At 48.1% G+C, this 15,600-nt stretch overlaps 1 protein-coding gene across 1 annotated transcript in view; it reads right to left on the bottom strand.

The window, feature by feature from the left end:
• cacna1ia (calcium voltage-gated channel subunit alpha1 Ia) overlaps positions 1-15,600 on the bottom strand; it is a 229,704-nt gene that overhangs the window by 37,781 nt on the left and 176,323 nt on the right. Inside the window, 3 exon segments of the mRNA XM_072492567.1 lie at positions 4,411-4,481; positions 6,794-6,927; positions 13,202-13,311. Coding sequence (XP_072348668.1) covers positions 4,411-4,481; positions 6,794-6,927; positions 13,202-13,311 — 315 coding nt within the window.

Below are 15,600 nucleotides of genomic sequence, written 5' to 3'. Positions count from 1 at the left end.
AGAAGTCTTTGGCAGGTAGGATCAAGGATAACCCTAAAGCTTTCTATAGATATGTCAGGAATAAAAGAATGACTAGGGTAAGAGTAGGGCCAGTCAAGGACAGTAGTGGGAAGTTGTGCTTGGGGTCCGAGGAGATAGGAGAGGTGCTAAATGAATATTTTTCGTCAGTATTCACACAGGAAAAAGATAATGTTGTCGAGGAGAATACTGAGATTCAGGCTACTAGACTAGAAGGGCTTGAGGTTCATAAGGAGGAGGTGTTAGCAATTCTGGAAAGTGTGAAAATAGATAAGTCCCCTGGGCCGGATGGGATTTATCCTAGCATTCTCTGGGAAGCTAGGGAGGAGATTGCTGAGCCTTTGGCTTTGATCTTTAAGTCATCTTTGTCTACAGGAATAGTGCCAGAAGACTGGAGGAGAACAAATGTTGTCCCCTTGTTCAAGAAGGGGAGTAGAGACAACCCCGGTAACTATAGACCAGTGAGCCTTACTTCTGTTGTGGGCAAAGTCTTGGAAAGGTTTATAAGAGATAGGATGTATAATCATCTGGAAAGGAATAATTTGATTAGAGATAGTCAACACGGTTTTGTGAAGGGTAGGTCATGACTCACAAACCTTATTGAGTTCTTTCAGAAGGTGACCAAACAGGTGGATGAGGGTAAAGCAGTTGATGTGGTGTATATGGATTTCAGTAAAGCGTTTGATAAGGTTCCCCACGGTAGGCTACTGCAGAAAACACGGAGGCATGGGATTCAGGGTGATTTAGCAGTTTGGATCAGAAATTGGCTAGCTGGAAGAAGACAAAGAGTGGTGGTTGATGGGAAATGTTCAGACTGGAGTCCAGTTACTGGTGGTGTACGACAAGGATCTGTTTTGGGGCCAATGCTGTTTGTCATTTTTATAAATGACCTGGAGGAGGGCGTAGAAGGATGGGTCAGTAAATTTGCAGATGACACTAAAGTCGGTGGAGTTGTGTACAGTGCGGAAGGATGTTACAAGTTACAGAGGGACATAGATAAGCTGCAGCGCTGGGCTGAGAAGTGGCAAATGGAGTTTAATGCAGAAAAGTGTGAGGTGATTCATTTTAGAAGGAATAACAGGAAGACAAAGTACTGGGCTAATGGTAAGATTCTTGGCAGTGTGGATGAGCAGAGAGATCTCGGTGTCCATGTACATAGATCCCTGAAAGTTGCCACTCAGGTTGAGAGGGTTGTTAAGAAGGCGTATGGTGTGTTCGCTTTTATTGGTAGAGGGATTGAGTTTTGGAGTCATGAGGTCATGTTGCAGCTGTACAAAACTCTGGTGCGGCCGCATTTGGAGTATTGCGTGCAATTCTGGTTGCCGCATTATAGGAAGGATGTGGAAGCATTGGAAAGGGTGCAGAGGAGATTTACCAGAATGTAAATGTCTGGTATGGAGGGACGATCTTTTGAGGAAAGGCTGAGGGACTTGAGGCTGTTTTCGTTAGAGAGAAGAAGGTTAAGAGGTGACTTAATTGAGGCATACAAGATGATCCGAGGATTGGATAGGGTGGACAGTGAGAGCCTTTTTCCTCGGATGGTGATGTCTAGCACGAGGGGACATAGCTTTAAATTGAGGGGATATAGATATAGGACAGATGTCAGAGGTAGGTTCTTTACTCAGAGAGTAGTAAGGGCTTAGAATGCCCTGCCTGCAACAGTAGTGGACTCGCCAACACTAAGGGCATTCAAATGGTCATTGGATAGACATATGGACGATAAGGGAATAGTGTAGATGGGCTTTAAAGTGGTTTCACAGGTCGGCACAACATCGATGGCCGAAGGACCTGTACTGCGCTGTAATATTCTATGTTCTATGAACCCCGTGCCGTACCTGTCCTGGGAGTGTTTGATGGGGTCAGTGTAGAGGGAGCTTTACTCTGTATCTAACCCCATGCTGTACCTGTCCTGGGAGTGTTTGATGGGGGCCGTGTAGAGGGAGCTTTATTCTGTATCTAACCCCGTGCAGCACATGTCCTGGGAGTGTTTGATGGGGACAGTGTAGAGGGAGCTTTACTCTGTATCTAACCCCGTGCTGTACCTGTCCTGGGAGTGTTTGATGGGGACAGTACAGAGTGAGCTTTACTCTGTATCTAACCCCGCGCTGTACCTGTCCTGGGAGTGTTTGATGGAGACAGTGTAGAGGGAGCTTTACTCTGTATCTAACCTCGTGCTGTCCTGTCCTGGGAGTGTTTGATGGAGACAGTGTAGAGGGAGCTTTATTCTGTATCTAACCCCATGCAGCACATGTCCTGGGAGTGTTTGATGGGGACAGTGTAGAGGGAGCTTTACTCTGTATCTAACCCCGTGTTGTCCCTGTCCTGGGAGTGTTTGATGGGGACCGTGTAGAGGAAGCTTTACTCTGTATCTAACCCCGTGCTGTACCTGTCCTGGGAGTGTTTGATGGGGACAGTGCAGAGTGAGCTTTACTCTGTATCTAACCCCATGCTGTACCTGTCCTGGGAGTGTTTGATGGGGACAGTGTAGAGTGAGCTTTACTCTGTATCTAACCCTGTGCTGTACCTGTCCTGGGAGTGTTTGATGGGGACAGTGCAGAGTGAGCTTTACTCTGTATCTAACCCCGTGCTGTACCTGTCCTGGGAGTGTTTGATGGAGAAAGTGCAGAGTGAGCTTTACTCTGTATCTAACCCTGTGCTGTACCTGTCCTGGGAGTGTTTGATGGAGAAAGTGCAGAGTGAGCTTTACTCTGTATCTAACCCGTGCTGTACTATATCTGGGGAATAAAACCTATTGCCATGGTCTCATCATTACTCAGCTGAAAGCCTCAACTACCTTTCCATTGCTCAATTATATCCCAAAAGATTTTTTGAAAGAAAGCCATCTAATTTGTATTGGAATGAATCATGCTCGCTGCATCACTGCATCCCTGGGGAACCTATTCCACAGGTTGCTCATTCACTCACCGAAATATTGTTTCGGCAGATTAGTTTTTGAATTTAACCACTTCAAATGCAGGCTGTGCCCTCTCATTCTACTGTTCTGGGCGAAGTGAAACAGCTTTGCACGGTTGGCGTTATCTAGAATCCTGGAGGGCCTCTGACCCCTCCCTTAACGAGGACATGCTCAGCCTTCACCTCATAATCCAATCTGTCCATCACTCTGAATGTTCCCTCTTCTGTATCCTCTCAATCGGTGCAATCTCTCAATATCAATGTTGCCTAACATGTCCCTCCCTGCTCCAATTTGAAATTGAACAGATTCTTTGCAATCCAATTGGATGGTTCTTGACTGCCAGGTACAGCCTTTTCATTGCCCGGTCCCAGATATTTGAAACTGCTTTTTAAATGCCCCCTATAATTTTCCTGGAGATTCCAGAGCAGTCCTGGATGTTTGACAGTCCCCTATTGCTCCAAGGAGACATTGATGTACATCCATCTCTTTGGACCCTCCCAGAATCCACCATCATCTGGGCAAGTCCTCCTACTGTGGTGATCTTTGTGTTGCTTATCTAGGATGGTTGGCGTAGTGTTCCACAAAGACCACAGTATAGCTTTCACTTAAACAAAGCTATTATTTTATTTACACTACTAAGCTGGGTTTTGACACTTAGTCCTTTTAGAATGCAGAATTGATCAAAAACATCTAACTACACTCACCTACTGCTAATCTCACGAGCTGGTTTAACCTCACACTATCTGCTCTGATGACCTTCATTAGCTATCTCCTGCATACACTCCTCCCCTAAGGTCTAGCATTACTGCTTTATATAGTTGTATCTGCAGCTCCCTTTAGTGGCTATTCGTGGTAGTACATTAACCCTTGTAATGCTGATAGTTCTTATAATACCACACCTACCAAAACTGTTCCTAATTACTAACTTGATTCAGATGTTTTCCTGAAGGATCTACCACACCATCCTTCCACCGCCTGCAACCCCCCCCCCCCCCCCCACCCACCCAACCAAGTGACCAACCAAGTAAACAGCCTTTTAACCAACCCCCATCTCCAATAATCTTTGCAGCCAACCAACGGAAGTTTCGTAGAGCTTGGGCAATTTTTGTTTTTAAATACCCTTATGATTTTCCTCCTGGATTTGACCACCACGGCATCCAGGGATTAATCTCCAATTCCTGGACACTCCGGGGCAAGAGTTGGCATCCCGGTAGCACCTGTCGGAACCCGGACTGATTTTACCCCTCAAGCATGATCCTAATTGTCATTTGTCACCCGGAAAACCATGGGTGAGATTGGCTGATTCTGAACCAATTGAGCATCCAAAAGGAGACCTCTGGGTCCCTGTATAATGTCCAGTCGGTCATCGGAAACTCATCACCGTCCGCACTGCAGGAAATCCCTCACGATTTGAGGCTTGCACCGTAAAAAGGTTTTGTGAAACTAGACATGTTTCCAGCTAAGGCCTGTGGGTTTACCTGAGGCAGGGCTTGTACTACGGTGTCCAGCAGAGCTCTCATTCCAGTGGCCATCTTCAGCAGTTTCAACACTGAGAAAATCAAAATGAAAGTTAGGGTGAGATGGGTGGGAGGAGGATTTTAAAAATATATATATATTCTTTGTGGGTGTCAGTGGTCAGACCTGCATCTGCTGCCCATCCCTAATTCTCGTGAACTCTCACTGGATCCTTCCACAAGGCAGTTAAGAGTCAGATTGCTATTGGTGTGGGGTGAAGGCCAGATTAGGCCGAAGGACGAAAGTGAGTGAACCAGATGGGTTTTTACAACAATCGATGATAGTTGTCATGGGCACCATTACCAAGGCTAGCCTTATTTTCTAGATTTCATTAAAACAAGTTGAATTTAATTGCCACTGTGGTGGGATTTGAACCTCACATCCACAGAGTATTAGTGGTGGTTTCAGCGGATTACTAGTCCGGTGATATCGCCATGTTATAACCATCATCCCCTTGCATTGCGCATTAAAAGATATGTTTCTGCCCTGTGAAATGTCATGCAATTATAATTGAATATTCTGCCAGAGGGAGATTGGCGAACATCGTTCTCACTTCCAGGCAGGGGAGAAGAAATGTAGTCTGCTATTTTACCTTGTCAGTCTGGTCATGAGTGTACCGATTTGCCAAGTGGGTGACCCGGGTTCAGCTCCTCGCTGGGGAGGATGTCTCTACCCAGAGAGAGGTGAGAATGTGGGATATGACACTCACGCAGTAATTGAGGCGAAGAGCGGAGACGCCTTGAAGGGGAAGTCGGATAAATGGGAGACGGCTAAAGAAACAGAAGGATGTGCTGTTAGGGTGGCGCAGTGGTTAGCACAGCTGCCGCACGGCGCCGAGGTCCTGGGTTCGATCCCGGCTCTGGGTCACTGTCCGTGTGGGGTTTGCACATTCTCCCCGTGTCTGCATGGGTTTTGCCCCAACAACCCAAAAATGTGCAGGGCAGGTGGATTGGCCGCGCTAAATCGCCCTTTAATTGCAAAAAAGAAGAGAATAAGAATTTGGGTAGAGACAGGATGAAGTCGAAGCTTACAGATGTAACTAGGCTGGGAGTTGTGGTAAATTGCGAAGGGAAAAGTTGCATTAGGGCAGAGACAGATTAAGGGGGTGACCTAGAATGAGGGTGGCCTGAGATAACGTCATTAAAGGGTAAATTTTCAGCTTTTCAATCGAGAAATTGCACAGTTCCCAGTCTGCAATTTCCCGACCATTAAAAAATAGTCAGCAGAAAATCGGGGGCTGCGAACTGTGCAATTTCCTGATGTGTGAGGTTCGGTAAGTGCTGTGAGCACGGCAGTAGAATATTATGCTGTAAAAAAGGCAAGCTGGCTGAAGTGAAAGGCGATCAGGAAGGTTAATGGAATCCTGCTCACCTCCACAAGAGAATATTGAGGTGTGGAGGTGCTTCTGGAATTAGCCCCGGTGCTATGTGGACCTCAGCTGGCCCCAGTTCTGGATGCCCAATCTTTGGAGGATTTGGAAATTTATAAACTAGCAATACTTTACTTGGTATCAATGAAGTTCCAGTGAGGGATTTGGAAAATGAGTTATGGGATAAGACAATTGGACAACTCTTGCAAATAACAATCTTTATTAGTGTCACAATTAGGCTTACATTAACGCTGCAATGAAGTTATTGTGAAAATCCCCTCGTTGCCACATTCCGGCACCTGTTCGGGTACAATGAGGGAGAATTCAGAATGTCCAATTCACCTAACAGCACGTCTTTCGGGACATGTGGGAGGAAACCGGAGCACCCGGAGGAAACCCGCGCAGACATGGGAAGAACGTGCAGACTCCACACAGACAGTGACCCAAGCCGGGAATCGAACCTGGGACTCTGGAGCTGTGAATCAACAGTGCTAACCACTGTGCTACTGTGCTGCCCACAGAGCCAGCACATACACTTTGGGGCTGAATGGCCTCCTCCTGCACTGTACCATCCTTTGATTCTATCAAACTGGGACATTTAAAACAATAAAGGGCTGTGGCAAGATGGGTAGGAAATTCAGAGAAGGCACGCCAGTTGACGAAAAAAAGTCCCGGAAATATAACCTGAAGCAAAGAATTGTGACAATGGGAGACGCGTTCAAAAAGGTCAGAGATCTAAAATCAACCAAATAGTTTGTAAAGGAAGAGGGGGGGATTAAGAAGACTGCGGGCAGTGGTGAAAAGAACGAGGAGCTGGATTTCAAAATTAGATTTGCTACGGATAACAAACAGGGTGAGCAGTCTCAAAGAGCTGAATGGTTGGCTTCAGAGAACATTTACTGCCCCCTGCTCGCTGGCCCCTGGTGTACACCGACACCCCTTGGCATTAATATCATCGGGTGAGGACCACAGCTTACCCCTGGTAATCCGGAGGACCCTCATGATGCGGATGATGGTGGGGTTAATGGGGAGAGCTGCACTTATCTCGATCTCCTCGAGTGTAATCCCCATCACGGATAGCAGCACGATGGCCAGATCCAGCTGGTTCCACCTATTTGGGAAAAGTGAAGATTCCAATAACAGTTCATCCCGAGTTAAGGCCATTTCCACTAGAGTTGGGAATGAGGGGGGTGGGGTTACATAACAACAGGCTCAACGCGCCTCTTTCTATTTTACACAATAGAAAGAAAAAGTAATATTTGCATGAATGTGCGCACCACTCCATCAAACAGGTTAGATACAGAGTAAAGCTCCCTCTACACTGTCCCCATCAAACACCCAGGACAGGTACAGCACGGGGTTAGATACAGAGTAAAGCTCCCTCTGCACTGTCCCCATCAAACACTCCCTGGACAGGTACAGCATGGGGTTAGATACAGAGTAAAGCTCCCTCTACACTGTCCCCATCAAACACTCCCAGGACAGGTACAGCACGGGGTTAGATACAGAGTAAAGCTCCCTCTACACTGTCCCCATCAAACACTCCCAGGATAGGTACAGCACGGGGTTAGATACAGAGTAAAGCTTCCTCTACACTGTCCCCATCAAACACTCCCAGGACAGGTACAGCACGGGGTTAGATACAGAGTAAAGCTCCCTCTACACTGTCCCCATCAAACACTCCCAGGACAGGTACAGCACGGAGTTAGATACAGGGTAAAGCTCCCTCTACACTGTCCCCATCAAACACTCGCAGGACAGGTACAGCACGGGGTTAGATACAGAGTAAAGCCCCCTCGACACTGTCCCCATCAAACATTCCCAGGATAGGCACAGCACGGGGTTAGATACAGAGTAAAGCTCCCTCTACACTGTCCCCATCAAACACTCCCAGGACAGGTACAGCACGGGGTTAGATACAGAGTAATGCTCACTCTACACTGTCCCCATCAAACACTCGCAGGACAGGTACAGCACGGGGTTAGATACAGAGTAAAGCCCCCTCCACACTGTCCCCATCAAACATTCCCAGGACAGGTACAGCACGGGGTTAGATACAGAGTAAAGCTCCCTCTACACTGTCCCCATCAAACACTCCCAGGACAGGTACAGCACGGGGTTAGATACAGAGTAATGCTCACTCTACACTGTCCCTATCAAACACTCGCAGGACAGGAACAGCACCGGGGTAGATACAGAGTAAAGCTCCATCTACACTGTCCCCATCAAACACTCGCAGGACAGGAACAGCACCGGGGTAGATACAGAGTAAAGCTCCCTCTACACTGTCCCCATCAAACACTCCCAGGACAGGTACAGCACGGGGTTAGATACAGAGTAAAGCTCCCTCTACGCTGTCCCCATCAAACACTCCCAGGACAGGTACAGCACGGGGCTAGATACAGAGTAAAGCCCCCTCGACACTGTCCCCATCAAACATTCCCAGGACAGGTACAGCACGGGGTTAGATACAGAGTAAAGCTCCCTCTACACTGTCCCCATCAAACACTCCCAGGACAGGTACAGCACGGGGTTAGATACAGAGTAATGCTCACTCTACACTGTCCCCATCAAACACTCGGAGGACAGGAACAGCACCGGGGTAGATACAGAGTAAAGCTCCATCTACACTGTCCCCATCAAACACTCGCAGGACAGGAACAGCACGGGGTTAGATACAGAGTTAAGTTCCCTCTACACTGTCCCCATCAAACACTTCCAGGACAGGTACGGTACTGGTTAGATACAGAGTAAAGCTCCCTCTACACTGTCCCCATCAAACACTCCCAGGACAGGCACAGCACGGGGTTAGATACAGAGTAAAGCTCCCTCTGCACTGTCCCCATCAAACACTTCCTGGACAAGTGCAGCAGAGGGTTAGATACAGAGTAAAGCTCCATCTACACTGTCCCCATCAAACACTCCCAGGATAGGTACAGCACGGGGTTAGATACAGAGTAAAGCTCTCTCTACACTGTCCCCACCAAACACTCCCAGGACAGTTACAGTACGGGGTTAGATACAGAGTAAAGCTCCCTCTACACTGTCCCCATGAAACACTCCCAGGACAGGTACGGCACGGGTCTTACTGTTAGAGCCTTGGGCAGCACCATAAACGTTATGATTTGAAGCCCAGAGCATTTCAACTTTTGGCTGGGAGCTGCCTTATGTTTGACTGGTTCTTGGCTCTATGTCAGAGAGAGTTAAAGCTGAGGCAGAGCTTGGCTTCCACTCAAAGCTGTATTTGCTCACCAATTTAGCAAAACAATCTTGTGAGAACAAAAATAACTCACAGATCAGGGATAATAATGATAAACAATAAAACAGTGATAATACCCCGAGATTATAGAAAATAATAGCAGGGAAAACATAAACTGTGAATTGACCTGTGAAATGTTAGAAAGATTGATTGTTGCTGCATCGAGTATTATCATTGCTGAAAGAGGGTGAAATCACAGCCTCTCAATCAATGTGTGCAATTATTTATGAGGCACGTCCCCTTCACAGGGATCAGGCACTCGCTGCCGAGGACGACTGAATTTGTTGCTGGCTTTCCTCAGTCATCTCAGAAGATGTAGATGCCCCCAAATTATCTTTCCTCGCTCCTGTCCCACCTCGCCCACCCGCCCCCTCCCTTGTGGTGGTCCCCATGCCTCCTGAAACCAACCGACCATTCCTCGCATCTGTGGCTGGGAAGAGATTGCCCGAAGGCTATTGCACTGCGGGTGGCTCCACCATCCGCCCTCTCTACCTGTCATTGAGTGAGCGATGCAGACTGAAGACTGGATGGCCAAGTGAAAGCAGGAACCTTGGAATGAACATAGAACATACAGTGCAGAAGGAGGCCATTCGGCCCATCGAGTCTGCACCGACCCACTTAAGCCCTCACTTCCACCCTATCCCTTAACCCAATAACCCCTCCTAACCTTTTTGGTCACTGAAGGCAATTTATCATGGCCAATCCACCTAACCTGCACATCTTTGGACTGTGGGGGGAAACCGGAGCACCCGGACGAAACCCACGCAGACACTGGGAGAACGTGCAGACTCTGCACAGACAGTGACCCAGCGGGAATCGAACCTGGGACCCTGGCGCTGTGAAGCCACAGTGCTAACCACTGTGCTACCATGCTGGGTGGAGACGGAATTGTTGTGAAAATGGCAGCGATTCCTTCTGTGTTCCTGCTGCATCAATTGTTAGAGCATCCTCTTAATGATACTGTCAAATTGAAGCCTAATTTACACCCCCAATATAATCCCCACCCCTGATATGTACCCAGGACGCAGGCTTTAAATATACCTCCCAAATTACACCCAAACCTTTACTCTTCCCTTTACTGTCTTCAATGGAATGTGAAATTGGGGAGTGTAAATTGGTTGTTGTTTCTCTTCCCACACCCCTTTAAAGGCAGACCTTTGTCCGTTTCCATAGCTAGTCATTCCTGGAACAGGTCAATAGTCTGCTGCCCGAAGCTGAAGCTTGAGGGTCGCCACTCCTCATCAAGCATGGCCGACCGGGAGTCTCTCGCACTCTCACCGCCCGCCATGGGGGTGTTTGGAAGGATTTTGCAGGTTGATTCTCAACCTGTTTTGGCCGCGTTACCAACGCACCTTCCTCGGCCCTCGACTCCTGGAGCGGGACTCGAACCCAGAGCTTCTGGCTCAGAGGCAGGACCGTTAACCCACTGCCCCACAAGACCTCCTACCTGTCATTTGGGTGGGGAAGTTTACATTTGGTTTTGGGGGGGGGTGGCGGGCTAGGGGTGTAAACGGGTGGTCAATGGCGTTTGAGTTCGCCTCCCGCTGCGCAGGTCAGGTTCAATTGGTTCCTTAAGAATATTTCAGAATGCCACAATCACAGAACAAATTCTCCCCCAGAGCTGCCGACGGGGAAACAGTTCGAGACGATGAATGGAGAACTCGCTCCCTCCGCAAATAACAGACACTGTAGATTAAACACTTCGATTAAACTCCTTTGCTTATTCACAAAGGTTTAAACCAAATAGACCCAACTCTCGTTACGGCAGCAATTTAAATCGAAATGATATGTTTGCTACTAAATTCACAAAGCACAATTTTCAGATTGTCTCTGAGAAATTTGGTTACGAGTTGATGCTGCTGGAGATTAATGATCAGCCTGGCTTTTAAATACAGATTAGCTGCGGCTGAATGAGATTCTTTAAAGAGGGAGCTACACGTCCTGTCTCCTCTCAAGACACTTCACCATCATTTCACTTCCAGCCGCAATTCATTTATTTCTTTCCTTTTAAACCATTTAATTTGTAGACTGAAAGCCAGCAGTGGTGCAAATGATTAACTGTTAATCGTCACGGTCACACAACTGCCAGAATGGTCCTCAATGCCAGGAGGACAGGATTTCTGGTTTCCGATCTTTGAGTGACTGGCTGGTGGGGCCTGTTGGGTTCTGAGGCTTCAGCCTCCTTTACACTCGACCAATAGGAACATAAGGTGCGGAATTCTCTGTTAATGGGGCTATGGCCCCATGCCCGTGAGAAAACGGGCGTGCGTCACTCTGGACTTACCTGGAGAAAGTCCAGAGTGATCCTCCGTTTTGAAGGGGACCAGCAGTGCTCCACGCAGCACCGGCTGCCGATACTGGGCCCTGCACATCCGGCTGTGGGTCGGCGCGTGTGCGCGGCCTCCCCACACAACATGGCGGACCCACACAGCGGGCTGGCCCCAACAATATAGGCCCCTCCCCCAGATCGCGCATGCCCGCCGATCGGTGGCCCCCAATCGGAACTCTGGCCGTCCTGGAGGCCCCCCCACCCCACCCCACCCGGTGACGGATTCCCCCCCCCCCACCCGGTGACAGATCCCCCTGCCCCCCACCCGGTGACAGATCCCCCTGCCCCCCACCACTCCGAGCGCCCGCCGTGTGGAACCATGAAGGAACCACATTGGGGCAGCTGTAGGTGACTGGGCCCACTGTTCAATACAATCATGGCCAATCTTCTTCAACTCTACTTTCCTGCCGCTCGTAGAATCATAGAATCCCTACAGTGCAGGAGGAGGCCATTTGGCCCATCGAGTCTGCATCGACCCACCGACTCTATCTCAATCACCCCTTAACCTGACCTATACATCCCTGGACACTAATGGGCAATTTAGCATGGCCAATCCACCTAACCCGCACATCTTTGGACTGTGGGAGGAAACCGGAGCACCCGGAGGACACCCACGCTGACACGGGGAGAACGTGCAGACTCCACACAGACAGTCACCCGAGGCCAGAATCGGACCTGGGTCCAGGGCGCTGTGAGGCAGCGGTGCTAACCATTGTGCCACCTTGCAGCCCATAAATGAAAGTTTCTCTCATATGCAAAGTGAGCGCTCTACCGCTTGAGCTAATTCCCCCCTATGTAGCAGCAGCTGAAACAACAGCAAAGGGCTCATCCGGGTTTTGAACCGCGGACCTCGTGCAAGCTGTCTGATTGCAGGACTCCAAAGCGAGAATCATAGTGCAGGACTATGGAGCCTCCAATGCCGATCGAGGGAATCCGTGAGGTGCGATAGTCCCTGAAGGCTACAAACGACGTGCCTGAGGCCTCAAGACTGGGCTGGGAGATACAGGGATCAGGGAAGGGTCACAATAATGGAGGGCGGGTCAACGTCCTGGGAAGATAGCGGCCCGCGTTAACTTGATGCGTCCCTCTCTCACGATCCTTCTTGATCCTTTTTTGATCATTCCTGGGATTTGGGTGTCACTGGCAAGACCAGCATTTGTTGGCCATTTCTAATTGCCCTGAGTGGCTTTTTGGTGCCATTTCAGAGGGCATGTCACAGTCAACCACATGGCTCTGGGTCTGGAGTCACATGTAGGCCAGATCGGGTAAGGATGGCAGATTTCCTTCCCTAAAGAGACATTAGTGAACCAGAGGGGTTTGTAGGATAATCGGTGATAGCTTTCACTGTCTCTATTAAGGGATTAAGGGTTATGGTGTTCGGGCCGGAAAGTGGAGCTGAGTCCACAAAAGATCAGCCATGATCTCATTGAATGGCGGAGCAGGCTCTAGGGGCCAGATGGCCTACTCCTGCTCCTAGTTCTTATGTTCTTATTACTGAGACTAGATTTACAGATTTATTAATTGAATTCAAATCGATCGTGGGATAACTCCAGTCATCTTTAACTGGGCCTCCTGGCTTCTTTTGGTTGTGGACAGGGCTGGAGTGAGCAGGGTCTAATTTGTTCCAGTTTCGAAATAGCCGTCGGGCCCCTGCTTGCGTCACGGCGATTGGCGAAGGACAGCCTGTCAGAGATTAATCCGGAAATTTCTAGACTAATAATCGTGAAAGATCCAAATTTCAGGAAACCATTCCCACCCCTTTACCATCACATTCTAAGATAAGACCCTTTTAATTACCTCTCCTTGAAAAACCTCCGCAATCCGAAAGCCACCAGCTTAAGTATCGATTCGAGGACGAATACAGCTGTGAACATGTAGTTGCAATATTTCAGGGAAACTTCCAGGGACTGTTGCAGGGGCGGGGGGGGGGAGAGAGAGAGAGACAAGAAACATTGCCGTCAGCAAACATAGCAGTGGAACTTTAATGGACAGTTGGCTCATTGACACAGCCCAGTGGAGACCCCAAAAAATTCATTAAAAAATTTTGTAAATGACAGAAATTCATTTGTTGCATAGCCTGTCCTGTTGGGGCAAAGTAAAGGAGCTTGCATTTATGTAGCACCCTTCTTATTGTCAGGCTGTGGGAAAGCATTTTACAGCAAATTAAACGCCTTAGTCGCTGCCACGGAGGAAAGATAGCAGCAAATTCGCACACAGCGATCTCCCAGGAACAATATGTTATTGTATAAAATACCACAGGACGGTTAATGCCAGATACACAGCGTGTTATTATATAATATAGACAATTCCATAACCATTCGGATACAGTGGGTGGCATTCTCAGTTGCCCGATATCGTAATCGGGCCCCACCCCGATGGACCGAGTTCCCGACCGTGCTGTTGACGTGTGGTCTGAGCGGTCAGGAACCCAGCGTGGCGGCTGCGGACTGTGGGGGAGGGCGGAGGGGGGGGGGTGGGTGATATTACGCACAGTGTGATACCCATGATGTGGAGATGCCGGGCACTGGACTGGGGTGGGCACATTAAGAAGTCTCACAACACCAGGTTAAAATCAAACTGGTTTATTTGAAATCACAAAGCTTTCAAAAGCTCTGAACATTTGTGATTTCGAATCAACCTGTTGGACTTTAACCTGGTGTTGGTGAGACCTCTTCACAGTGTAATACCCAGTAACACAGCGTGTTATTGCATAATATATACAGCGCTGTACCCAGTAATGCATGCTGCGTTATTTATTTACAACGCCATTGGAGGTGATTAGCGAAAGAAATGAAGGTTAGGTGGATTGGCCTTGATCAATATGCGGGTTTATGGGGATGGGGCGTGTGGACAGGGCGGGGGAGTGGACCTAGGTAGGGTGCTCTTTCGGAGGGTCGGTGCAGACTCAATGGGCCGAATGGCCTCCTTCTGCACTGTGGGGAGTCTATGAATTCTATAGCTCAGTTGGCTGGATGGCTAGAGTATTCTTCAGAAGAAGGCCATCAGCGAAGGCACAATTCCCCTTCCAGCGGAGGTAGACGTGTGAGCTGTTCCCTGCTTCATTCTGTTCCTGAGAGTGGGAGGGTTACACTATTATTTTCAGTAATGCACTCTTATTAAAAATATATATACTTTTTACAAAATGTAGACTATATATTGTTTTATCCACAGCAATATCAGGATCAAAAATCAGTTAAATTTGAATCAAGGTGGTTAAAAATGTCTTAGTTCCGGTAGTAATATATTCCCCATTAAATATCATAACACAGGTGATTAATTGTGATTATTTGTCAGTAAATAACATTAAAATTCTCAAGAACAAATCGGAAACTAACCGGCAAACACAGCTAAAGCTTTTCACACACTGTCTAAATCTGAACAGCCCTTTAATTAACTACATGAATAGTTCAATGATTTCATTAGATTTACCATACCACTCCCTCGAGCATATTCCATTTAACATTTTAAATCTATTTTACAACAGTTCAACAGAGTATCATTTTCCATTTTAGTCCTAAATCTGCCTTTCATTTTCTCTATCACTCTCTCTCTCACCCCTTCACATTCTCCTGGTATGATTCTCTATCATCTGTCTCACTCCCTCTGCACCTGTCTCATTCCCTCTCCCCCGTCTCATTCCCTCTCTCCGTCTCATTTCCTCTCCCCCTGTTTCACTCCCTCTCTCTGTCACTCTCTCTGACTCACTCCCTCTCTATGTCTCACTCCCCCTCTCACTCCCTCTCTCACTCTCTCTGTCTCACTCCCTCTCTCTCTCTCTCACTCTCTCTGTCTCACTCCCTCTCTCTGCCACTCTCTCTGTCTCTCTCTCTCACTCTCTCTGTCTCACTCCCTCTCTCTGTCATTCTCTTTGTCTCACTCCCTCTCTCTGTCACTCTTTCTCGCTGTTAGTGTCTCCCTTTGATAATCCTGACTCTTTCCACCATAAGACCATAAGACATAGGAGCGGAAGTAAGGCCATTCAGCCCATCGAGTCCACTCCACCATTCAATCACGGCTGATTTCAACTCCATTTACCCGCTCTCTCTCCATAGCCCTTAATTCCTCGAGAAATCGTTTCTATATCTTCTATATCTTCCATTTCTATATCTTATCTAAAATGAGATGAAACAAGAAGTGGAGGGATCAATGAGCAGGGACATAGATTGAAGGTGAGGGGCAGGAGGGTTAGAGGGGAT

The sequence above is a fragment of the Scyliorhinus torazame genome, chromosome 29, assembly GCF_047496885.1.
Source record: "Scyliorhinus torazame isolate Kashiwa2021f chromosome 29, sScyTor2.1, whole genome shotgun sequence".
NCBI classification, from domain to species: Eukaryota; Metazoa; Chordata; class Chondrichthyes; order Carcharhiniformes; family Scyliorhinidae; genus Scyliorhinus; species Scyliorhinus torazame.
This window is presented reverse-complemented; position numbering and strand designations above follow the sequence as displayed.